The 25,735-nt window shown below is 41.6% G+C and overlaps 1 protein-coding gene across 3 annotated transcripts; it reads left to right on the top strand.

Annotated features, from left to right (window-relative positions):
• Positions 1–9,132: 9,132 nt before the first annotated feature.
• On the top strand, positions 9,133–22,527 carry LOC109920962 (zinc-binding protein A33-like). Of its 3 annotated transcripts, none has more exons than XM_048616569.1 (6): positions 9,134–9,987; positions 10,077–10,172; positions 10,266–10,499; positions 11,229–11,248; positions 12,381–12,496; positions 20,509–22,527. In XM_048616569.1, exons 1-6 carry the CDS (start codon positions 9,586–9,588, stop codon positions 21,057–21,059), a joined length of 1,419 nt encoding a protein of 472 aa, XP_048472526.1. In that variant the 5' UTR covers positions 9,134–9,585; the 3' UTR covers positions 21,060–22,527. The 3 variants fall into 3 exon arrangements, with proteins under 3 accessions (XP_020376605.2, XP_048472526.1, XP_048472527.1); XM_048616570.1 differs by having other exon boundaries at positions 9,135–9,729; XM_020521016.2 differs by lacking the exon at positions 10,077–10,172 and having other exon boundaries at positions 9,133–9,987.
• Positions 22,528–25,735: the final 3,208 nt, after the last annotated feature.

Here is a 25,735-nt window from a genome sequence, read left to right as displayed (position 1 = left end):
GCCTTTGTGACTACAGAGGCGCCTTGATCGAAATATTCAACTGGTGCCCGTCCAGTTCATTCAGCACCACTTCCTGCTGTGTCTCCACCGCATCCCATTCTCGAATATTCTTTACATTGAAGTTTTCACGCAGTTAATTTTTGAAAGTTACTGTTATATCTTCCCTCACCACACTAAGAGGCTCTGTTTTCATAACTGGCTATATGAAGCTCCACATAAACCTGACTTTGCTTCTTATGTAACCACCTTACATTTTACCCTTCGGTTGGTGATCCCTTTACCACGGAAACAATCTCTCCTTATTTACTCTGTCAAATCCTTCACAATTTCCAAATTTTCTTAGACCCTCCCATCAATTTATCCTGTAGAGGTACTGACCATAATCCTTCAATATTCCTGAGACATAGGGAGGTGCATGAAAACCAGAGGTTGATTACGATGATGGATGTGAGCAGAAGGTGAAAAGATGAGGAGGCATTTGGGGTGAGTGGGAGATATGGGAAATGAGTAGAAGGGGTAGCTGGCTTTGGAAAATGCAAGAGAGGGGTGAAGAGGCTAGGGGTAAAGAGAGTGTTGTTGAGGATTGGGAAAAGAAAGAAAAGGAGTTGAGGTTAAGGAGAATGATGAGTGTAGTGAGGAGCAGTGTACTGTTTAAAATCCTGATTACTTGCTGTACTAGCCTATTTATTTTCGTTAGTGCACAAGGGCACCCAGATTCCTTTATGCAACAAATTTATAAGTAATACTGTGCCTTTCTGATTTTCAGACCAACTAAAAAAACTTCATGTCCATGCATGTCATACTGTATCTGTCATGAGTCTGCCCATACAACAGAATATCAAGGTCACCCTAAAGACTCATTGCATCCTGCACACAACTGACAACCCCTCCTCATTTTATTTGTCAGCAAACTTGGAATATTATATTTGGCTCTTTCATCCAAATGACTTATGTACATATATATATCCTGAATATGTGGGGCTGAAGCACAGATCCATGTGGTACAGTTCTAGTGACTGGAAAAAGACTATTTTTTCTATTTCTCTTTTTCTGACCTGTTAACCAATTCTCAGTCCATGTCAATACATTATCCCTAATCACAGTTACTTTAATTTTAACTACTAGCTTCTTACGTAAGTTCTTAACAAAAGCTTCCCTAAAATCGAAATATACCATATCCTCATTCACACATATCACTTTGACTTGTCAAATTCTCTTTTAAAAAATCCCAGTAAATTAGTTAGGCATGAGTTGTCTGTCATAATCCCATACTGACTTGGTCTAATTCTGTAAATCACCTGCTATGATGTCTTTTATAATAGACTTTGGCTTTTTCCCAACAACAGATGTATGGCTAATTAGTCTGTATTTATGTTTTTTTTTCTCACTCTCCCTGTTTCTTTAAGCAGTGGTGTTACATTTGCCATGCTCCATTCTGTAGGAAATGCTCCAAAGTCTACAGATTTTTGGAAGATGCATTCAACATTTCCAGGACCATTTCCTTTAATACTCTGTGATGCAGATTTTCAGGGCCTGTGATTTGTCAGACTTTAATTCTATTAATTTTTCCAGACTTTTTTTCTTTTACAAATACTGATTATCCTCCTAATCTCCCTTTAATTTGACGTTTCAGCAAGGTATTCTCTCAGCTTTCTTGACTCAATGTTGGGTTCAACAATTTCAGACTGTGAACTCTTGATCTAAATTTGAGTCCATTTGTTTGCATGCTTCAGGTGTCTTTTTTTGTTCTTTCAATCAGAATCACATGAGCTCCAGGCACATTTTTTTTCTCTGTCTCTTTCTTTTTGCACCATCTCCATTCTCTTTGAAGTTGAAGAACTAACTGTTCTGCAATTTTATCCTTCCTGTCTTTCATCCTGTCACAGACATTCCTTTTGTCCTCATCCATTCCAGCGCTCATTCAAAACCTATTGGATCTTGTAACATTTGCCTTTTCATCACCTGATACATTAAATCTGTTTTGCTGTCTACACAGAATCTGTGTAACCTGCTGAACTTTTTTTTCACCACTTCTGTCTTTAATTTAATCTTGTTGAGTCCTCTCCACCTATCCTCCATCCTCAGCATCAACAAGTGCTTGGAGCTTTTTGACATTCTGTCAGTAAAATTGAGGCTGGCCAATCAGCTGCATCTGCACTTTCTGTCCTTTTCTCATGTTCTCTGTGCCACACCGCCTCTACAATTCCACCTTGTCATGCCTTAAATTTGCATCTTTCTTGTCATTTCTCATTTTTGCTCAGGGTTTGTCTTATACTGCAGGATGTTCACTTCCTCAACCATATTCTGACTAACATCTGATGGCCCAACTTCTTCGTGTTATCTAACCCTGTTAATATTTCCTTCCCTTCTGGTTCTGTACTTCAGTCTTTCATATCTTGTAACCACCAATCAGTTTTCTTTACTCACGTGGCAAATGACAATCCCATATCCAAACATCATTTTTTCTCCAAAACTCCTTAAAATGTTGACCTTAAAAGTACTTTTAAAGGTAAAACTCCAGCAAAAGTTTCTGCCGATATTTTCCAGAACTTCATGTTTAAATTTCATCAAAGTGGTTTCCATCCCATCCACAGTATCACTGCACCATAAGACATAGATGCAGAAATAGGCCATTCAACTCATTGATTCTGCTTCCCAATTGAGTTCGATCATGACTGATCTGTTAGCCCTCAAATCTACTTTCCTGCCTTTTCGCATAACTATTTATTCCCTTGCTGACTAAAATTGTCCCCATTTGAGCGTTGAATAATCTGAAGGAACCAACAGCACTCAGCAGTAAAGAATTCTACAGATTCAATACCTTCTAGGCGAAGAAATTTCTCCTCATTTCTGTTTAAATGCCTGACTCATTTTGAGACTATACTCTCTTATGCTCAACTCTCTCACAATAGGAATGAAACTTTCCACAAGTACCCTGTCAAGTCCACCAAGAACCTTATATGTGTCAATAAGTTCGCCTGTCATTCATTTAACATTCCAATCAGCACAGCCCCAACCTACTCACCTACTTCTCCTAATACAATCTGTCCACATCAGGTACCAGCGAGTAAATATTTGCTGGACTACTGCCAGTACCGATATATATTTTCTGAAAACAGTTTGCAGTTTTCCACTTTTGATCTAAGTCATGCCTTGTATAGCTTTAACAAATCCTCCCTCCTTTAATATTTCACTCCCTGTAAAAGAAAGGCCTACATTTCATTTGTGATTTACCTGTTACTCACTGAACATGGATTATAATGTTCGTGATTTATAAATATGGACACCCAAATACCTTTGTCCTGTAGTATTCGGCAGTGATTCTCCATTTAAGTAATATTCAGCTCCTCTATGCCGCCTGTCAAAGAACTTAATTTTACATTTCCCCACATTATATTGCACAGAATCATTGCATAATTCAATACATAATTGCCTTTCTGATTTGTTGAGTCTTTTCTACCAAAAATGCATTAAATCGACACTAAACCCACTTTCCGGATCTGGGCCCATAGTCTTGAATGTTATGATACTTCATGTGCTTATTGTGATCAGCTTGTGCCTTTTAAGAAATGTTCTGTCCTCTTTCTCTTAAAGATTCTCTTTCTTCAGAAGCAGGGGCGAACAGCTCGCTGAGTATTCATATTTTTAGGAAGATTAAAGAAGCATGGTTGGGTGGAGTCAGGCTCACACAGGCCCAGGATTTTAGTATGGCTTTCAGTTAAGGCTTTTAGAGTTGAACCGGTGAGACACAGCCTTCTTTCTGCTATGGCAAGAAGTTTTGAGTTCTCTCTCTGCTGCTAGATAGTTTATTTTGGTGTAATTTTCACCTAGACTGGAAATAGCTGATTAGGAAATTCTTCTTAACTAAATTTGTAATTGCCATAGGTGTGTTTATGGGGAGCTGCTATATTGAACACTTGATTTAGTATTCAATAGAATTAAAATTATGCTAATATTTGATCATATTTTAATTCTGTTGCATTCTGTTTGCTTAAAGCCTAGTCATGAACAAACCGAATTATAAGAGGCACATTGGGCCTATATTGGCCTTTAAATTGATTAAAGTTAGAATCTAGGCTATCTCCTTGATATATTTTGAGGAGGTTTGCTCTGGTCCATAACATCATCCAAGCACATGTAAAAGGTTGTGAGGTTAACTGTCTCAACTACCCTCCCTGAATGTGCATTTCAGAACACTGCCACCCTTTGGGTGATTTCATTTTGTCTTAAGTTCCCTCTAAATCTCTTGCCATTCGCTTTAAAAGTGTACCCCTTTTTATTGACCCTTTACTAACGTGAACAGCTATTTCCCATACACACCGTCCAAGTATCTCATCATCTTATACACCTCTATCTGTCCCTGCTTTATCTTCTCTGCTCTAAAAAAAACAACTCAAGGCAATCAAGTCTCTTTTTGTTGCTAAGATGCTCCATCCTAGAAAACATTCTGGTGATTCTCTTCCACACTACCTGCACTGCAATGACGTTCTTCCTATTGTGCTCAGATCAGAACTGCACACAGTACACCAGCTGTGGCCTAACCACAGATGTGCAACATCAACATAGCTTTCCGGTTTTTATAATCTATGCCTCGACTGACAAAGTTGTGTCTGGAATGCATTCTGCACTAATCTATTAAACTGTACTGCCACCTCAAAGGATCTGTGTACAAGCCCCCAATGTCCCTCAGTTCCTCTCAGCTTTCTAGTGTTTTGTCATTTATTGAGTGCTCGCTTGTCATATTCCTTCTTCCAAAGTCCATCACATCACATCTATCAAGGTTAAATTGCATCAGCCACTGATCTCCCCACCTGACAAATCCATCTGTGTCTTCTTGTAACCCAAAATCTTCTTCCTCATTGTCAATCAGCTGGTCAATCTTCATGTCATCTGCAAACTTGGATACCTTTCCCCCCACATTCTAATCTGCACTTCACAAACAATAAAGTACGAAGCATTGACGTTTGTGGCACAGCACTCGACACTGGTTTCCCACCACACAAGCAGCCTTCTACCATTACTTTCTGTCGCATTTCACTAGGCTAATTTTTATTCTGACTTGCCATGTTACCCTGGATCCCATGTACTTTTACCTTCTGCATTAGTCTCCCATGTGGGATCTTGTCAAAGTCCTTACTAAAATCCATATAAACTACATCAAATGCACTACCCTTCATCTACACACATGGTCACCTCTTCGAAAAATTGAACAAAATTTGTTTGATATGCCGTGCCTCTGACAAAGCCATGCTGACTACCCTTTTTTTTTCTCTCTTTTTCTTCTTTTACTCGATCTCCCTTTTTCTTCTTTCTCTCTCTGTCTCTTTCTCTCTTTGCCTTTCCCCCTCACTTTCTTTCTTCTTTCTCTCTCTCTCTTTATCTTCTTTATGTTTTTCTTCTTTCTCTCTCTTTTTCTTCTTTTTCTCTCTCTATTTATCTTCTCGTTCTCTCTCTCTCTTTCTTCTTTCTCTCTGTTTTTTCTTCCTTTCTCTCTGTCTCTCTTTATCTCTCTACCGTTCTTCTTTCCCTCTCTTTTTCTTCTTTCAATTTCTCTCTGTTTCTTCTTCCTCTCCATCTGTCTCTTTTTGTTCTTTCTCTTCCCATTTCTCCTTCCACCTTCTCTTTGTTGTCTTCCTCTCACTTTTTCTTCCTTCTTTCTCTGTTTTTCATCTTTCTCTCTCGTTCTTCTTTCTCTCCTTCTCTCTCTTTTCCTTCTTCCTATCTCTCTCTTTCTACTTTCTCTCTCATTATCTTCTTTCTTTATGTTTTTCTTCTTTCACTGTATTTTTTTTCTTTCTCTCTCTCTATTTTTCTTCTCTTTACCTCGCTCTCTTTCTGCTTTCTCCCACTTTTTCTCCTCTCTCTCTCCTTCTTTCTCATTATCTTTTTCCTCTTTCTCACTTTATCTTCTCTCTTTCTCTTGTTCTTCTTTCTCTCACTCTCACTTTTTCTTCTTTCTCTCCCTCTCTTTCTTCTTTCTCTCTCTCTCTTTCTTCTTTCACTCGAATTCTTTTTTATTTCTTTCTCTCTTCTTCTAGTCTCTCTTACTTCTTTTTCTCTGTCTTTCTTCTTTCTCTCTTTTTCTTCTTTCTGTCTTTTTCTTCTTTCACTCAATCTCCCTTTTTCTTCTTTCTCTGTCTGTCACTATCTCTCTCTTTTCCTTTTCCCCTCATTCTCTTTCTTATTCCCCTCTCTTTTTATCTTCTTTCTTTATGTTTTTCTTCTTTCTCTCTCTCGTTCTTCTTTTTCTCTCTCTATTTACTACCCTTTCTCTCTCTCTCTCTCGTGATAATTATTTTATTCATTTCCTTTGTTCTTTTTCCCATTCGATTTTTAGTGAATTGGGAATGCTATTAGTCTTCTACTGTGATCAAAGTATTTCTTAACTTTTCTGCCCATCCCTGATTCCCCTTTACTGTTTGCTCAGACGCATTTTTAAATGACTGATGCTCGTTTTGTCATCTCGCTTCCTTTTTTCATATGTTTAAAGATGCTTTTGCTATCCATCTTTATCTTACTTGAAAATTTGCTCTGAAAAGTCACCTCTATTATTTTTCTGAGCATCTTTCCCAAGACACTGTCTTACCACTAATCTTTGCCACGTTGTATTTTCTTTTTCTTTCAATATGATCTTATCCTTAATATCCCTTATTAATCATTCTAGGCCTATCTGCATCCTAGATTTGTTCTTTCTCATTGATTGCACTGGATAAAATCAGACTAAACTGGACTGGCAGATGCCTTTGCAGGATATGGAACAGGGAAAAAGGAAGTGAGGAAAATGTACAGATAGAAGACTCTTGTCTCCATTCTCTCTTCTGCCTCTCAGCCAACTTCACAACCAAGTAGATATTTTATCTTCAATCCCACTGTACTCATCACAGTCGCTGTTTAAAGCGCAGAAATAAAAATGATGCTCTCCACATTAATCGTTCCTTTTGAAAGTGAGTTACAAATTCTCATCACTCTAAGCGAAGAAATTCCTACTAATAATGGAAGGACTCCAAGGTTTTTTTTATAACCAGCTGAGTTCTTTATTTCTGTGCCAGTCTCGTCGCGAAGGATCCATTGAACTCAGAGGACCGTCTTATGAAGGTTTTTGCGATGTTATGGCTTTCATAGAAAATGCACTGCATCATGTCTCCAAATTCGTCTGGAAAGGAACATTCCAAAAACAGGTGAGAAACTGCCTCAGCTCCAGTGGGAGGTGTCAGTTGTGGTTCAGTGGGAGTGCTCTTACCTCTGAGTTAGGCCTGGGCAATAATGCAGACTGACACTGCCACGCGGTACTGAGAGAGTATTGCACCCGTGAGATGTGGCGTTTTTCGGATTAATCTTTAAACTGTCAACTGGTGTGTTCTCTCGGTTTATGGAAATGATAATGCGACACTCTTCAAACCTGACAATGGGAATATCTTCCTTCGTTATTGACTTCCATTTCTCTCTCCACCAACACCCCCAAACCTGCTATTCTGGTCACTGGTTTCATCAGATGCCTGATGTACTTCTTGCATCACAACGGAAACTTCATCTCAGAAATGGTCACTGTTCTTTAAAAGCACCAACGGACGTCGTCTAATGATGCTCTATCAATGTGATAACTTCACAGTCGCATTTTCGGTGAAGATTTATGTAACTATCATTTAAAATGGCTTCTGGACATTTACAGGCTTTGGTCTTTAAGATCGAGTGGGTGCAGTCAAACACACGATCCAGGTTAAGGATCTAAACCTTACCCCAGAATTCAGCAGCGGGTTTGTAACCGTCAATGGTTTTCCTGGATATAGTCATACAGTCAAAGTCATAGAGTCATACAGCACGGAAATAAACCCTTCGGCCCAATCAATCCATTCGGAACTTAATCCCAAACTAGTCCCAGCTGCCTGCTCCTGGCCCATATCCCTCCATACCTTTCCTATTTTCATGTATCCATCCAAATGTCTTTTAAACGGTGTAACTGTATTCGTAACCGCGACTTCCATACGCATCGACATTTTTGTATAGAGGAAATATAATCTTAATATTGTGAAGGAGAATCCAGGTTAAAACACGTAGGAACACAGACAGAGGAAGAGGGCGGGGTTGGCGATGGTCGGGGTGTGAGTTCTCCCTGAATTTTGCTGCACAGTGAACTCACTGCTGGTTTCAAACCCTCTGGTGAAATCCAGATCCATTAGTTGAATTGTGTGATTGATTGCAGTCAAACATTTTCAATCACAAAATATTGTAACATTCAGCAGACATTTTAAAGGACAGACACAGAAATCTTAGAGAACAAACGTATGAGGTTCTTGCATTTATATGGCGCCATTCACAACAATGAGCTGTCCCACGACGCTTTAAAAGACATTGACCTTTTCTAAGATGTAGTTATTGCTGTGATGTGGGAAGTTTATCAGGCATCTAGAGCACTGCCATGAAACCAATGACCAGAACAGCTGGTTTGCGGATATTGCTCGAGGGAGAAATGTAACTCACTACGGTCGGAAGATATTCCCATTGCCAGGTTAGAAGAATATCACGTTATTATTTACAACAAACATACAGGACGGTTTTCTCGACTCATTCGAAAACCGCCATATTTCACAGAGCAATACTCCCTCAGTACTGCAAGGGAGAGGCTGTCTGGATTATTGTCCAGGCCTCGATGTCCTGACCTGACTCAGAAGTAAGAGAGCCCCCATTGAACCACAACTGACACGCTTGCCTTCATTGGTCAATGCATTGAGCACCGAAGTTGGGACGTCATGCTATGGTTGTACAGGACATTAGTTAGGTCACTTTTACATTTCTGGTCGCCTTGCTATAGGAAGGATGTTGTTAAACTTAAAAGGGTACAGAAAAATTTTGCAACAATGTTACCGAAACTGGGAGGGGGGAAGCTTTGAGTTATAGGGAGAGGTTCAATAGGCTGGGGCTTTTTCTTCCCCTGGAGTGTCAGAGACTGAAGGGTGGTGTTATAGATATTTACAAAATCATGAGAGGGATGGATAGGGGAGTCCAAAAGGAGCTGAGCTTCTAAAGCTTGTGTTTTCAAATAAACCTGTTGGACTGTATCCTGGTGTCGTGTGATTTTTGACCAAAACTACAGGGCACAGGTATAAGGTGAGACAGAAATGAATTAAAAGGGATCGGGGGGTCAAGTTTTTCACACAGAGTGTAGTGCGTGTGCGGAACGAGCTGACAGAGCAAGTGCTGGAGTTGGGTATAATTATTACATTTAAGGGGCATCTGGATGGGTACATAAATAGGAAGAGTTTAGAGGGATGTTTGTCTGTCTTAAATTCCATCCAGTCTTATGGTCACGCATTGTGACGGTCAGCTCCTTGTTCCAAAAATACCAAGAGATCAGAGCGAGTTCTCTCTGCGTTCCTCGGTGTTCTAACCTGGATTCTCCTTCAACATTTTAAGTTTAATATTCCTCACCGCGAAAACTTCGACAGGTCAAAAACAGATTCAAACAACGATTTTGTGAGTACTTTAGTGACAATCAACACGCGCGAAATCATTGAACTGAAGAGAGATCGCCAGCGCAGTAAGATTGAAACTGAAAGCAGTTTGAATCCGGAAGTGCTGAGTGCGAGAATGGCTTCCATACAGCAGCTCCAGAGCTTGGCCGAGGAGACAATTTGTCCCATTTGCCTGGATTTCTTCACCGATCCAGTTACACTGGATTGTGGTCATAATTTTTGCTGCTGTTGTATATTTTCCTGCTGGGAAAAGAACCAGGTAAACTCCTGCCCGGAATGCAGGGGCGTGTTTACGGAAAGAAGTCTCGGCATAAACTGGGCCTTAGCGAAACTGGCCGAGGGGGCTCGAAAATTAAAACTAGATTCGAAAGAGAAAGTAATATGTGTCAAACATCAGGAAGATCTAAAGCTGTTTTGTGAAAATGATAAGAAATTGATCTGTCTTATTTGTCGAGATTCGCGGGAACACAGAGAGCACCGCTTCCGACCGATCAATGAAGCTGTTGAAATCTATAAGGTAAAAAGAGAAACATGTTGTAGGCTGAGTGTTCATCTCAGTTTCACGGTCTGACGCTTTAATTGTGTCATTTGCGCTCCCAATCCCAGGATCAGCTGAAATCCTCCATACATTCTCTCACAGAGAAGAAATCGGCGGTTTTAGAGGCAGAACAGAAACAGAACCGGAAGATTTCTGGAGTGAGGGTGAGATCTCCCTGTGCTGATTCTCTGGGATCTCGGTTAGTTTTGTTCCCTTTATCGCGGGACATTAATGATGTTTCACATTTCATTTGGTAGGAACAGGCGAGCAGTCTGCAGACCCGCATCACATCCGAGTTCGCTAAAATGCACCAGATTCTCACTGAGAAAGAGCAGCGTTTACTCCGAGATCTCAGGGAAGAAGAGGAGAGGGTTATGGAACCAATGGAGAAAAACCGTCAAGAGATTCAGGAAAATTTAAATTCTATTGAGGAAAATCTCTCAATACTGCAGAAACAGATGGAGCAAAAAGACGATCTGATATTTCTGCAGGTGAGAGAATATGTGATCAGTCCAGTGAATTTTCAGCCATGATCACCCATTTTAAACGATATAAAGCTGAAGCTGATGAATAAATATACTCCTCGTCTACTGTAGGGAAGCATTAAGTTGTACCCTGGCACACTGTACCTGCACAAATCAAGTTTTGAGAACACAGCAGGATATGCAAGTAAATCTGGGCATCTCATCGTCTTCTGATAGCTCAACAGGTTAAGAAAAATATACATTTATATAGCAGATGATTCAATCTCACGGGAGATTCCAAAACATGTTAAAATAACTCATAACAGTTAAATAAGTGTGGCATAACATAAATAAAGAAGCTGAATTAAATTAAGTTTGTAACTAGACAATTCGGCTGCTTTCACTGGTCCCACGCTGTTTGCAGATTATCAGGAGTACCGGCAAACAGTTCTGACCCTGATACTTACTTTGCTGATATCTCTAAATTCCCCACGTTTAATAACCTCTTGGAATTCCCATTGTAATCCAGATACAGTTCCATGTGGAGAAAGTGTATGTGTGTCTGAGTGGGAGTCTGAGATCACTGTGTTTGTGAGTGGGACTGATGGTCAGTCCCATTTATTTTAGCTCTCCTCAGTCTTCCAAAATACATGACTTTACACTTCCGTGTTGTGTCTGCTCATTTCAGCAGCCTGTTTCCTCCTGAAATCTGTTACTGTTATCCTCACTATTTATGACTCATTTTTTTTTCCACAGAAAGCTTGCCAGGAGATAAGGTAGGACATGATTTTTGCTGAAATTCTGCACGGTTTGTTCAATAACTCAGGAGCGTGTTATTATGAGTTTACTTCCTGGTTATTTTCGCCGCTTTAAAAGGTCGGTTATCCAGCGACAGTAACTCGGTTTATGGTTCACATACGAGTATAATGTATGTTTGAAACAGTATTAGATTTTATAAAACAGTTCTGCAATATTGTAATCAAAGACAAGGTGCCTGTAAATAATACAACCTAGTTCTCAGGCTGGAAGTGATCACTGACCTAATTTGGACTATTTGTGTCACTGTGACTTTCGCCCTGATTCTGAGACACAAGGCCCATATTTTCAGGAAAACATGGCCACTTCTCCCCGTCACTGACTACCCGGTTACAGTCATAGTTTAAAGATGATTTTTTTTTATTCTTTACAACACTAACTCATACCGTAACCGAATAACCACAACAACACAATCTTCTTTTTATATAGCACATTTTAAGTAACGTACAGACCCAAGGCATTTGACAGCAACATAAGATAGCGAAACATAACACCGAGAGATTAATATAGCTGACTAGCTTAAGACATTTTATGGAAGAAAATAGAAATAGCGAGACGAAAAGATTTAGGAAGGGAATTCCAAAGCTGAAAGCCTCAGCAGCAGAAGGGCGCATGCCCCGCCCCCCACCGCAACCACACACACACCGACACACACACACACACAACGAAGAGACTAAAATCAACGATGTTCAAGAGGCTGGAAGTAGAGGAGCGGGATTCTGGAGGGTTGTGGGGCCCATCTATTACACAGTTTGACGTGAGATCTTTAGATGTTGTGTGTCTTTGTTCCATAAAGCTCTGTTTATAGTACAGCAAGGACATGGGGGAATGTTTATGATCTCCTGTGTTGCATGATGTCTTAGTAACTAAAGTTTATCTGGTTATGATGCCTTTTTCTTGACCTGTGGGTTTCTTATCCTTGTCCTTGCATTCTCAAGTTATATTTTGCATTGTTATAGAAGCAAGATTAATATTTCACTTTTAATCACATTTGCTCGAGCATAAATGTACTAAAAGTTTGACCATTTAAATCATTTCTGAAAAATCCTAACATAGTGGAATTTATACCATGGATTTGTTTATTAACTGCAGGATTAACAACGATCATCAGGATCTATCAATAGCAGAATTCATCCTGTCTATTGGACAGTTCACTGGCCCGTTACAGTACACAGTCTGGAGAGAAATGATACACACCATTCACCCAGGTAAACATGTGTATTCATTTTCCTGATGATAAATCCAGTTGTGAAGGGATTAGGTGAGCTCCAAGACCCAGTTTATATATTCACATTTCTAGTTGTCAATCCCAGTAGAATCTCCCTTTTCATATTTTCCTTTCTGTGTGTACATCAGGGTCAGTATCTGAAGCCATCAATTTTGTGTGTTAGAGCAGTGAAGGATCACTCTAACAAATGGTAGACAAAAACTGAATTTTTAAATGACAGAGGATTATCTCTATCTGGACATACTTTTGGATGACAGGTTCCTGTATTTATCAGAAAGACACAGTGTTAACAGATACCTAATTGTTGGGTAGAATTCCTCAATTTAATGGAGCAAAAGTAAAAGAAGCAGTGTTGCATTGGATAAAGGAGTGAGTGTGGTGACTTAATTGAAGTATTCACAGTTTAAAACTGTAGAGATGAAAATATCCATAGGTTGAACATGTATTTTACAAAGTAGAGATCTCCATAAACTCTCGGATGGGAGAGTGATTTGGCAGTTTAAATATGGTGCAGCTGATGTTTTGAGTGATGCATTGATGGAGCCTTGAGCCCACTGACCACTCTATGAATTTGATCAGATGCCCCATTCAGTCCGAGGGTTCTGCATCAGTTCAATATTCCCAAACCATTTTCCACTTGAGGGAGTGAACTGTGGGAAGATGCCGCGTGGTACTATTGTCCAAGCCCTTTGGGAACCATCAGACACTTCGACCAATAGGTTACAAATGAATTTACCCAGGTATCCCACATTAATGGAACAGTCAAATCACTACAGATGCAAGTTGACACCAATACAGAGATAGTACAAACTGCAGATGCTGGAGACAGAGATAACACAGTGTGGAGCTGGAGGAACACAGTAGGCCAGGCAGCATCGGAGGAGCAGGAAAGTTGATGTTTCATGTCACCAATACAAACTCTCACAACTTTATTAAGGAGCAAGTAACAGGAAGACTTTAATGCTGTCAATACTATTCCTAATCCTGACCCCAAAGTCTCTTATAACTTTAGTTGGGTTGGCAAAATTGTTCTCTATATCTCTCACCCCAGACGGTCAGTCAGACTTTGCCTCTGCCACACCGGTCACTTCGTTTTCATCTCCAGCAGATCTAAGATATCTATCTGCAGGAAAGCCTACTTATACATTTCTGGAACTTTCTATAGTTCTAGCCAATCAGGGAGACTTGCCTAATGGTTCAAAATATTGTCAATTGGTTTAAAACTATTATTGGAATGGCTTGCTGATGTTTGTTTCTTTGTGTAGCAGGGCCTTGGGTGCCTTTCTATCTGGTTTTTGGTTGAAAATAAAGGTCTTCCTTTGTTTGGTTGACACGTTGTTGGGGATATATCTATCCAGATTAAATGTTGACCAGATATGTCCTTTTACACCATGCTGATATCATTAGTACCTGGCTGCTGTGTTTGCACTGTACCTGTTTCCTGGTTTTGCAATTTGCCGAGCTTGCCCAACATGTCCCATACTAGCACCCCTTGCTGTTTGGCCAAGTTGGCAATCTATTTTTTTTTAACAGCCAGGATGCTGTTACATTTCACTCTTTTTGAATGGAAAAAAAAACTCATGCAAATGTAATTCAAACCTAATTGTATAAGCAAAAATAGAAACTGCTGGAAAAACTCAGCAGGTCTGGCAGCATCTGAGTTAATGTTTCAGGTCCAGTGACCTTTCTTCAGAACTGTTTCTGATTTCCACCATCAGCAGTTCTTTCAGGTTTTTTTGCCAATTGTAGAAGTTTGGTTTTAGTCATTGTCAGGAAGAAGAGACTGCATATCATTGTGAAAGCTTGTGCACACATTGGTTAAGCCTACTTAAGTGATCTGGTTACATGTGCAGATTAAGACAAAATAAATCTGTCGCGACAACTCATACAGAATTTGTTAGACTCAAATTCATAGACATAAAGAATCCTGCCTTACAATATACAAAATCGTTAACAGCAATAGAGGCAAGGGTAGTGAAAATAACCCTGGGAGTTCCTCCTATCCTACAGAGCAAGAGTGTGTCCATATTTCAGGATGTCTCTCTTACAGTTAGCAATCTTAACTGCCAGACCAGTCAGACGCACCAAAGTAAATGGAATTAGGTCTCCAGCCAAATGTGAAAGGAGACAAATTCAAGGATGAAAGTGCACGCTTGAGCCCTAATTCCAAAAGTCATGCTACCAGCTGGTGGGTTTAATCCTCCTTGGACTAGAGGTATTCTGTTAATCGAGTTTTGTATTTTGTACTTGTGGCACTGTGGTCTGTCCCTAGGTAGGGAGACCAGTTGGGGGCACAGTGTACCATTCTAAAGGAAGGCGGCATCAGATTCCTTTAAGCTAATTCATTTATGTGATTGCCCCTGTGATCCTCAACTCATAAACCACAGCCTCTTTTTCTGATCCCATTCTTAACCATGGAGGACCCATCAGTGAAAACCTTCAGTGGGTATTTCAATCCCTGTCTGGTTGCCCTCCCTTAAATTAGGATAGAAATGGTCCTTTGGGGTTGCTGTAGCTATAATTCGGCACTGGATTGCCACAGTGGTTGAGGCTGTCTGCTAAAATGTTGGGTACTCAGAAAAAGAGGCTGTGGTTTATAAGTTGAGGATCACAGGGGCAATCACATAAATGTAATTGTGAATTAAGTAAGTAACAGATTACCAAAAAAGAACTTGTTATGCATTATGACCTTGTAATGACTATATAACATGCCTTTGTAAACATTAAAAATATTTAATGTGAGGAGAGGGTATGGCTATGTCTGACTGTTACTCGATTGGTGTTTTGCATTTTTTGTTGCTTTTGGCACAAGTCCCAGATGTTAATGGGAAGCAATTTACAAGTGGCAGGTGTGCCTTTGGCATTTCTGATGCCAATGTCAATCTGTGTTCAATCCAGTTTTAGTTTTATTCACCTTTTCTATCACAGTTTGGCAACTGAATGTTTTACTCTACAATTGCAGATGACAGTTAGTAGTTAAGTACATTGTGATGGGTCTTGACTACACCAGATTTCAATAGAATCTTCATCAAGTTATATAAAATATACAATTCTGCTTGTTTTGTCACACTGCCTCTTTTCAATTTTACCTCCTATCATCATTGGCTGCTCTGTCATAGAATCATAGAATCCCAGTATTGTGGGAGTAGGTCATTTGGCCCATCAAGCCCACACCAACCCTCTAAAGAGCATCCCACCCAGACCCAGCCCCCTACACATATCCCTGCATTTCCCATGGCTAATCCACCCAACCTACATATCTGTGGACACTATAGGCAATTTAGCATGGCCAATCCACCTAATCTGCACATCTTTGGACTGTGGGAGAAAACCCATGCAGACAAATTCCACACAGATAGTCACTCAAGGGTGAAATTGAATATAGGTCCCTGGTGCTGTGTGGTAGCCGTGCTAACCATTGAGCCACCATGTGAAGATAAATCAGAGTTAACGTTTCGAAGGAAGGGTCACCGGACCCAAAACATTAACTCTGATTTCTCTTCATAGATGCTGCCAGACATGCTGAGTTTTTCCAGCAACTTCTGTTTTTGTTCCCAGTTGTATTTTATTGGTTTTTGGATTTGCCTCCCCTAATATTCCCCCAGTTTCACTGCCCTTTTCCATCACCTTCATCTCTCCCACTTGTTTCCCACCCCTTCACTATCCCCTCTCCCCTATCTCCAACAGGGCCTCCCACCACTGTCACCCTCCGATACTTACCAAACTCCCTTCGCTATTGCACTCTCCTCACTGTCCTTCCTCCCCTGCACTTTATGTTCTCCTCCACCTCACTGATCCATCCATTTTGGATTTGGATGTGAATATAGTAGGCATGGTTAGTAAATTTGCTGTTGACACAAAATTGCACAATGAAGAACGTTACCTCAGGGTACAATGGGACCCTTGATATGGGTGAATGGGCCAAGGAGTGTCAGATGGAACTTAATTTAGATAAATGTGAAGTGCTGCATTTTGGTAAGGCAAATTAGGGCAGGACTTATACACCTAATGGTAAAGTCCTGGGGATTGTTGCCGCACAAAGAGCACTTGGAATATGGGCTCATAGTTCCTTGAAAGTGGAGTCACACGTGGACAGAGTAGTGAAAAAGACATTTGGTACGCTTGCCTTTATTGGTCAGTCCATTGATTATAGGAGTTGGGAGATCATGTTGCAGCTGTACACGACATTGGTTAAGCCACTTTTGGGATACTGTGTTCATTTTCAGTCTCCCTGCTATAGGAAAGATGTGAATCTTGAAAGGGTTTAGGAAAAATTTACAAGGATGTTGCCAGGGTTGGAGCATTTGAGCTATAGGGAGACGCTGAATAGGCTCAACCTGTTTTCCCTGGAGCATCGGAGGCTGAGGGGTGACTTTATAGAAGTTCATAAAATCATGAAGGGCATGTATAGGGTGAATAGTCAAGGTCTTTTCTCCAGGGCAGGGGAGTCCAAAACTAAAGGGTATAGGTTTAAATTGAGAGGCCTAAGATTTAAAAGGGACCTAGAGGCAAAATTTTTCACACAGAGGGTGGTGTGTGTATGGAATGAGCTGCTCGAGGAAATGGTGGAGGCTGTTACAATTACAACATTTAAAAGGCATCTGGATGGGTATATGAAAAGGAAGGGTTTAGAGGGATATGGGCCAAATGCTGGCAAATGGGACTAGATTAATTTAGGATATCTAGCTGACATTAATGAGTTGGACCAAAGGATTTGCTTCCATGTTGTACAGCTCTATGACTCTACTTCATTCACCCCTGCACCTCACTCTCTAATGCCTCTTTCCCATCACTCCACTTCTCTCTTATGTTCTCCAACCTTCCTTCCACATCACTACCATAGAGCCCTTCCTATTCTGCCTCTCTCCTTCACTCTCCCAGATCATTTTCCCTTACTACACCAGCTCCTTCCCTTCACTATCCCAGCCCATTCCCCTCACGATCCCTTCCATCTCATCTCACTTTCCCCTCCTTCACTCTTCCTCCAGCCCAGCTTCCTGTTCCAGTCACTCTCCTTTTACCTCTGCCTCCCAATACCCTGATTGACCTCAAACATTTTGCCTCCTATAAACATCACTCTCCCCTCCCCATTCCACAAAATGCTCCCTCTCTTCAAACCATGTGCCCTTCTTTCCAAAATCCCACTCCTACTGTCCCTCTGACTCCAAAATCACCTCCTTTATTCCTCTGAGCTGCTGATCCAGATCACGCTCCCTTTATCTACCCACTCAGTTCCCCTGCCCATCACTCCCCCTGCCTCTCACTACCACCCCCCCAACCCCTCTTCAGACCACTCCTCTCCAGTCCAGATTCCAATCCTAGCTATTCCTCTCCTCCTGTGCACCCTGACCCCTTCTCTAACTTTGCTCTCCTGGCAGACTCTACTTTCCATTGTCTCGCTATTTCCTATCCTTTCACCTTCACACTTTCCTTGTGTTACTTTCATCTTCACCCTCACTCTCCCTTCTTTTTACCTTTTCATTTCAACTTCATACTCATATCCTCTCACCTCAACTCCACTCTCCCCCCACTGCAATTGCAACAAGGCCTCATTTACCTCACCCCTCAGTCTTCACTCCCTTCCCTCCCCTTTCCCCATTCACTTGCTCACCCTTCCTCCTTGCATCTCCCAATCCCACTCACTCTCCCCTGCCCCCACCATCTCATCTTCTAATTCACTCATCTCCTCCACAATATTAAAGTCCCTCATTTCTCAGTTGCCTAACTCTCTTCTAGCCTTCACTCTTCCCCCTGCAATCCTCATTGCTTCACTCTCTCACCCTTATCGCCCAGTCCCCCTTACTTTGCTCATTCACTCACTCTCCTCTGTCTCAATCTCTCTTTCCCTCATGGACCTTCAAACGCTCTCCTCTCTCCTTCCATCCTCTTCTCATTCCCTCCCTTTGCCCTTACCTTCCTCTCTCCCCTTCCCCTCTCCCTTTCCTCCCCTTCTCCTTCCCCACCCTCTTCCTACTCTACCATCCTGCTGGCTCTCACACCTTCTTGGCTCTCTCCCATTTCCCTGTCCACTCTTCATCTCCCGACACCCCTAAATTGTTCCCCCTCACAATCTCCCACCTTTTACTGTATCTTAAGTCCCATTCTGCCCTCAGTTTCTCAGGCCAACTCCCACCCTCTCCTCTCCCCCTGTTACTGAGGAAATAGGAACAGGTGTTGGCTATTCAAGTCATCAACGCTGCTCCACCTTTCAATGAGATTATGATTAATCATTTAGTTCAAAATCATACTCCCAGACTCCCATGCATTTCCACACCTTTAACCTTAAGAATATATTTCTTTCTTGAGCATATTCAGTGGCTTGGCCACCACTGCCTTATGTGGTAGCGAATTCCATAAGTTCACCATATTCTCAGTGAAGACATTTCTCCTAATCTCAGTCCCCTTATCCAAAGTTTGTGACTCTTTTTCTGAGAGCCCTAAGCCATTGGAAACGTTATCCCTGCTTCCAGTCTGTCTAGCTCTGTCAGAATTTTATGCATGAGATCCCCTCTCATTCTCCTGATCTCAAGTGAGTATAGACCAAACCGACCAAATCACTCCTGATGCAAAATAACCTTCATCTCAGGAATCAGTCTGCTGAACCTTTGATGTACTCCTAATATGGAAAGTAAAAGTTTTAAGAGGTAAGGAGACCATAATCGTGCACATATCCCAGGTGTGGACTCTGTAAACTGCTGTAAGACGTTGTTCCTGTACTCAAACCCTCTTGCACTGAAAGTCATCATACTACTTGTTTTCCTAACTGCTCTCTGAACCTGCAAGCTTACTGTCAGTGACCAGTATGCAAGGACATTCAGGTTCCTATATATATCAGTATTTGAATAATAATTTACTTTTCCATTTCTCCTACTGAAATGGATAACAACACACATTACCACATTATGCTGCAGCTGCCACACATTTGCAAATTCACTCAACTAGTCTAAATCCACTTGAAGCGGGCCCATAACTGAGACCCTAGAGCCATTACTGAGACCCCGACTGAAGTCAAGCAGCATCTGGAGGAGCAGTGGAGAGTAACTCTATTGCAGTATAATCTTGCATTATATTCAGTGTTTCAAGTTGCCACCAGAATGTGGTAACACTTTAACACTTGAAAAGCACGTTTCACTGTATTTTTATATTCATGTGACAGTACATCTAAACATTACTGACTCTATCCCTATCCACAATCCTCTCCCCACAAAACATTATTTACTGTACAATCCTCTGCCCCACAATCCTCAACCCACACAATACTCTTGCTCACTGTCCTGTCCCCCACAGTCCCATCCCTTCTGGCATAATTTCTCCCCTCCACAACTATGTCCCCAGCACAATCCCCTCTCCCATTTTCCACTCCTCACCTCCCACAATTCACTACCCTGCCTCATCCCTTTCCCATTCAATCCCCATCCCCACAATTCCACCCTGAATACATAGTTCTCTCCCTCACACTGCCCAAAACCTACTCTTCATAATTCCCTCACGCTCTGTCGTATTCCCTCCCCATTATCATCTTCACTGCTGTCGCCTCTGCGCCCCTCCCCACCACAGTCCCCTTCCTTTCTTCACTATCAGCCCCTCAAACCCCTTCCCCACTGTCCCTTCACTCATAATTCCTTCTCCTCACGCATTATCCACTCTACCACTATCCCCTACCCTGTCTCCCGAGGACCACTTCTCTTCCATTCTACCATTACACTCTCCGCCACTGTACCTTCCGTCAAGTGCCCTAAATTCCACTAAAATCTCTTAATTTGCCTCCCCACAATCTCCTCTCCTACTCACTATTCCCCTGACCCACATCTTCTTCCCTCTGCAATAGTTCCAGCCCCTCTATTAACACCTTCCAAAGTCTTTACCGCACATTCCAAAGCCCTCTCTCTCACTCTCTCTCTCAAACACACACACACACACGCTCTTATTATAATACACCACTCAAGTTCCCCTCTTTAAACTACTAACGGTGTTACTTGATCTCTCACCCAGCTCCAGCCTCTCTGACTCTGGATCCAATCACAGCGAATCCCTGGCTCATCCTGTCTGAGGACCGGACCAGTGTGAGACTCGGAGACAAACGGCAGACGCTCCCTGACTCCCCGGAGAGATTTGATCCCTGGCCCTGTGTCCTGGGATCAGAGGGATTCACATCAGGGAGACATTACTGGGAAGTGGAGGTGGGGGAGAATAGTCGATGGGGTCTGGGAGTGGCCCGAGAGTCTGTGAAGAGGAAAGGGGGAATCAATCCGGAACTGGAGACCGGATTCTGTGCTGTATGGCTGATTTCCGTAAATTATTATTTGGCCACCACCTCCCCCTCATGGACCTCCCTCTTCCTGAATGTGACTCCCCGGAAGATCGGTATTTTCCTGGATTATGAGGGTGGACAGGTGTCATTTTACAATGCCGACAACATGTCCCATCTCCACACTTTCACCTACACTTTCACTGAGAAGCTCTTTCCCTTCTTCTGTCCAGGATGGAATATCGGCGGGAAAAACTCCGCCACTCTAACCACCTGCAAGATTAAAGGGCACTGACAGATCCATCCTATAATTTCACCTGGACCTCTGCCTCCTGCCAACTGTAAAATGATGGAGGTCGGTCTCATTCACAGGTAGAGAGAGAAGCCAGGTTAACGTTCTGCAAATAAACCTTATATCAGAACTGGGAGAGCTGAAAGTTCAGAAAGGAGCTGACAGAAAGAAGAAGGGGGAGACAAGCAACGAATAGAAGCTCAATTGTAGAGAGGGACATTCTGGGTGGACTGAGCTGTGAACTGCAGGAATCTGCGGACCTTCCTGCCTGTAATGTTAGTCCACAGGTGGAAGGTGGCGCTACATGATGGTGGAGAGGAATCAGTCAGTGGTTCGCAGACTGGGATCAGTGGAGTCACTCCAGGGGGATACTAAATCATTTTACTGCAGGGTCAGTGGTGTCTGGAATAACTCCATGGAGGGTGGTATCCTGTCACCAAATCACCCTTTATTTACACGTGCATAGTACTTGACACTGGTGCAGCCACCTCAAGTGAGCAAAGCCCCTTACACTCGTGTTTGCATCTGTCAGCCAGAGCTACCTGATTGGACCAGGTTAACGGCGCCAATCAGGGAACTCATATTCTCTGAGTTGCACCCGGCTGACCTCCGTCCAATCACTACAGTGTCTTTTCAGAGAGTCACTAAATCATTTCACTGCAGGGTAGGTGGAGTCTTCCCAAGCAGCCACCAAATCATTTCACTGCAGGGTTCGTTGGAGTCTTTCCAAGTCAACACTAAATTATTTTACTACAGGCTGTTGTCTGTCCTCCTGGGTGTTTCTATCTTTTCTTTAGCTGAAACTCATCTGTTGTTGGTTTATTTCTTGTCGTCACGATGAATTTGTCAGTTTAACTCACTTCAAGTCTCACACTGCTTTAATAACGTAGCAATTTTGCATGATCAAATTCAATTTGATAATGTAATATAAAATTGGGAGGGAAGGAAATTCACATCATTATGGCAGATTTTAATTTACATTGAAACAGGAACCTATCTTGACATTATTTGAAACATCACTTGGGGTTAGGTTGCTCAAAAGACATTACCTGGCAATCTGTCCCAGTGAATATGATTTGTGAACTGATTGGGTGTGTATGTCATTAACAGATAACGTTTAACCATGCACAAACAGTTCAGTTATTATACATCAGAATGTTAGCAAAGTCAAAGTTATGATTTAATTTTGTTTATTACTTTGTCTATCGCTGTCTACATCAGTAACATTGTCCTTAAAATCACAATATGTTACCTGTTTTTTAAATTATTAAAACATGCAGTACAAGAAAATTTTGTAATTATAATTATTATGAAGCATTCTAATTTATTTGGAGGCTGAAGTTGCTGCATGTTCATTAATCAATTTGAAATGGGATTGTTCAACAAAATTAGTCAGAGAACCAGGGCAATTGAGGCCATGTTCATCAAGACGTAATTGATATTTAATTAAATCCAAGAATCGTAAATTCAACACATTTGTTTTGTTTTATTTGATATCACCCCACTCTTGTATTTCTATACTGTACATTCCAAATTCATTTGTATGATTTTAAAAGAACCTGGTCAGATTAAGTGGAGTGATGGTTGCCTGGAACTGTTGCTAAAATTTACCCAGATGCATCAGCAAACATCACCTGGCCGGGACCAGAGACGAACGCTGGGAACACCAATCTCTTTCAAGTCGGAAGCAAAACAACACCCTAAAATCAGATGGAACAGAAGTTTGTCATTAGGTACTTTGTGGCTACAGAGGTGCCTTAGTAGGCTATTCAACTGGTCCCTGTACAGCGCTTTTCCCACTGATTTCCTCCACCCCTCAACCTTAAGTACCACACTCTACTTTGGAATATCCTTTACATTAAAGTGTTCACCATCACTTTAAAAAGTTATTATCGTATTTTTCCCTCCCCACACTGGGAGGCTGTACATTGTAGATCATAACTGGCTGTATGAAAATCCCCTACACTCTCCTCTGTTTCTTTTTCTAACTACCTTACATGCTGTTATTCTATTGGTGACCCTCTACCACTGGAGACAGTTTCTCCTTATTTAGTCTATCAAAACCCTTCATGCTTTTCAAATTCTCCATTAAACCTCCCATTTACCTTCCCTCTAGAGGTACCGACCATAACCTTCCATTTGCCCTCTGGAGGAGGACTGGAATGGTGGCTGTGAGGAGGAGGCAGAAAGGGAAAGAGATGGGATGGGGCCAGGGGGAATGAGAGAACTGGAGGATGAAGAGAAGGGTGAGAAAATACTGGACAGGAGTGACAAGCAGAAATGTAGGTGAATTGGGAAGAAGGAGGGAATTGGCGTTAAGGAGGAAGAAGAGTGTGAGAAGCAGTGGTAGGTGTATGATGAGAAATGGAAATGGAGGCATATGGAGGGGATGTTGTGAAAAAGGGGCAGAGAGTGAAGAGGGTACAAGGATTAGGTTGATAGTCAATGAGGTTGATGAATAAGGGTGAAGTTCAAGGAGCATTGAACTTGTTTTGTTTTGTTTTGTTTTATTTGATATCACCCCACTCTTGTATTTCTATACTGTACATTCCAAATTCATTTGTATGATTTTAAAAGAATCTGGTCAGATTAAGTGGAGTGATGGCTGCCTGGAACTGTTGCTAAAATTTACCCAGATGCATCAGCAAACATCACCTTGGGCCGGGACCAGAGATGAACGGACAGGAGTGACAAGCAGAGATGTAGGTGAATTGGGAAGAAGGAGGGAATTGGCGTTAAGGAGGAAGAAGAGTGTGAGAAGCAGTGGTCGGTGTATGATGAGAAATGGAAATGGAGGCATATGGAGGGGATGTTGTGAAAAAGGGGCAGAGAGTGAAGAGGGATCTCGGTTAGTTTTGTTCCCTTTATCGCGGGACATTTATGAAATTTCACATTTCACTTGGTAGGAACAGGCGAGCATATCACGTCCGAGTTCACTAAAATGCACCAGATTCTCACTGAGAAAGAGCAGCGTTTACTCAGAGATCTCAGGGAAGATATTTCCTCATTGCTTCTACAATCCTCTCCAACATCTGCAGTTCTTGTTTTTTTTTCGAAACGTAGCAGGCCTGGCAGCATCTGAAGGGGAAAAAAAGTGAACCCGGGGGAAAAAAGAGTGAACCCTTCGAGTTCTTTGTCAGATTTCTTTGGAGTTGAAGCGTTGGCTCTGGTTTTCTCTCGGCGAATGCTGGCAGGCATGCTGAATTTCTTCAGAACTTTCTGTTTTTGTTCCATATATCATAATGTCGGACATGAAGGCTTTTAGATATTTTCAGTCTTTGTCTTTGTTCCAAAGCTCTGTTTATACTATAGCAAGAGCACAGGGAAATGTTTATCTTCTCCTGCAGTATGTGATATCTTCGTAACTAATCTGTTATCAGGTCTATGACCTCTTGTCCTTGACCTGGGAGTTTCCCATCCCTGCCCTTGCATTTTCAAGATTAGTATTTCATTTTCAACTACATTTACTCAAACACAAAACAAACTCTTGATAGATTGGCCATTTAAATCATTTCTGAAGTATTCTAACAAAGTGGAATTTTAAACATCATTTGTTTAATGATTATAGCATTAGAGATGACTTCCAGAAACTCTCAGTAGCAGAATTCGTCCCGTCTATCAACAAGTTTACCGGTCCTTTATAGTATATATCGTGGAGAGACAAGATAGAATGGGTCTGGGAATGGCCCGAGAATCTGTGGAGAGGTAAAAGCAAATAGAACTGGAAGCAGAGATTGGATCCTGGGCTGTATGGCTGTTTCCCAGAAGAGGTTATTTAGCGGCCACCCCTCCGAGACGTATGACCCTCACTCGGACAGTGAATCCTCGGAAGATTGGGATTTTCCTGGACTATGAGGGTGGGCATGTGTTACTTTACAATGTGGACATGTCCCATCTCCACACTTTTACCCACACTTTCCCTGAGAAGATCTTTCCCATCTTCTACCCAGGATTAAGTGATGACCGGAAAAGTTCCGCCCCGCTGACAATCTGCAGGATTAAAGGGCACAGACAGATCCATCCCATAATTTCACCTCATCCCCCTGCCTCCTGCCAGCTGTAAACTGATGGGGCTTGGTTTTATTCACAGGTGGAGAGAGACACCAGGTTAATATTCCGGGAATAAACCTTGCATAGGTATTGGGAACTTACGTTTACACAACAAGAAACAAGAGCAGGCCACTCAGTCCTTGAAGCCTGCTGGACCATTTCAGAAAATTGTGGCTGAACTGATTCCCAGTTCAACTCTGCATTCTAATAATATTTTATCTCTTTGGTAAATAAGAATCTACCTTTGCCTTATAAATATTTAAAAATTCTGCATCCAGTGCCTTTTCAGACTGGGGATTGCAAAGACTCACAAGACTCAGAGAAAAAAAAATGTTTCCTCCTGTCTTATATCAGCACGCACTTATTCTCTGCCTTTTTATATTCATCCAAACTTCTGAGCTTCCCCCTACCTTTGCAGCATTATATGTCCTTTCTTTGAGTTGGAAACCATATTTGACATTTTATTTCAGTTAACCAGATGGCCAGTCTGTTCTTTAGAATTTCTCATTTTTGTTGGAATGTATATATTCCGTAATTTCTAGAATATCCTCTTAAGTGTTTGTCACTGCATCTTTATTGATCTATCCCTTAACCTAAACTGCCAGTTCATTTTTGCTAGATCTGCTTGT

The sequence above is a fragment of the Rhincodon typus genome, chromosome 35 (assembly GCF_021869965.1).
Source record: "Rhincodon typus isolate 14 chromosome 35, sRhiTyp1.1, whole genome shotgun sequence".
Lineage (NCBI taxonomy): Eukaryota > Metazoa > Chordata > Chondrichthyes > Orectolobiformes > Rhincodontidae > Rhincodon > Rhincodon typus.
The sequence above is the reverse complement of the archived record's forward strand: the minus strand, read 5'-3'. Positions and strand labels throughout refer to the sequence as shown.

Bases quoted from the DNA above. Each gene is read 5' to 3' on its own strand.
- LOC109920962 (XM_048616569.1), top strand. From the start codon at position 9,586: ATGGCTTCCATACAGCAGCTCCAGAGCTTGGCCGAGGAGACAATTTGT. The intron at 10,173-10,265 runs GTGAGATCTCCC...TTCATTTGGTAG, and splicing joins GGAAGATTTCTGGAGTGAGG to GAACAGGCGAGCAGTCTGCA. The intron at 11,249-12,380 runs GTAGGACATGAT...TATTAACTGCAG, and splicing joins AAAGCTTGCCAGGAGATAAG to GATTAACAACGATCATCAGG.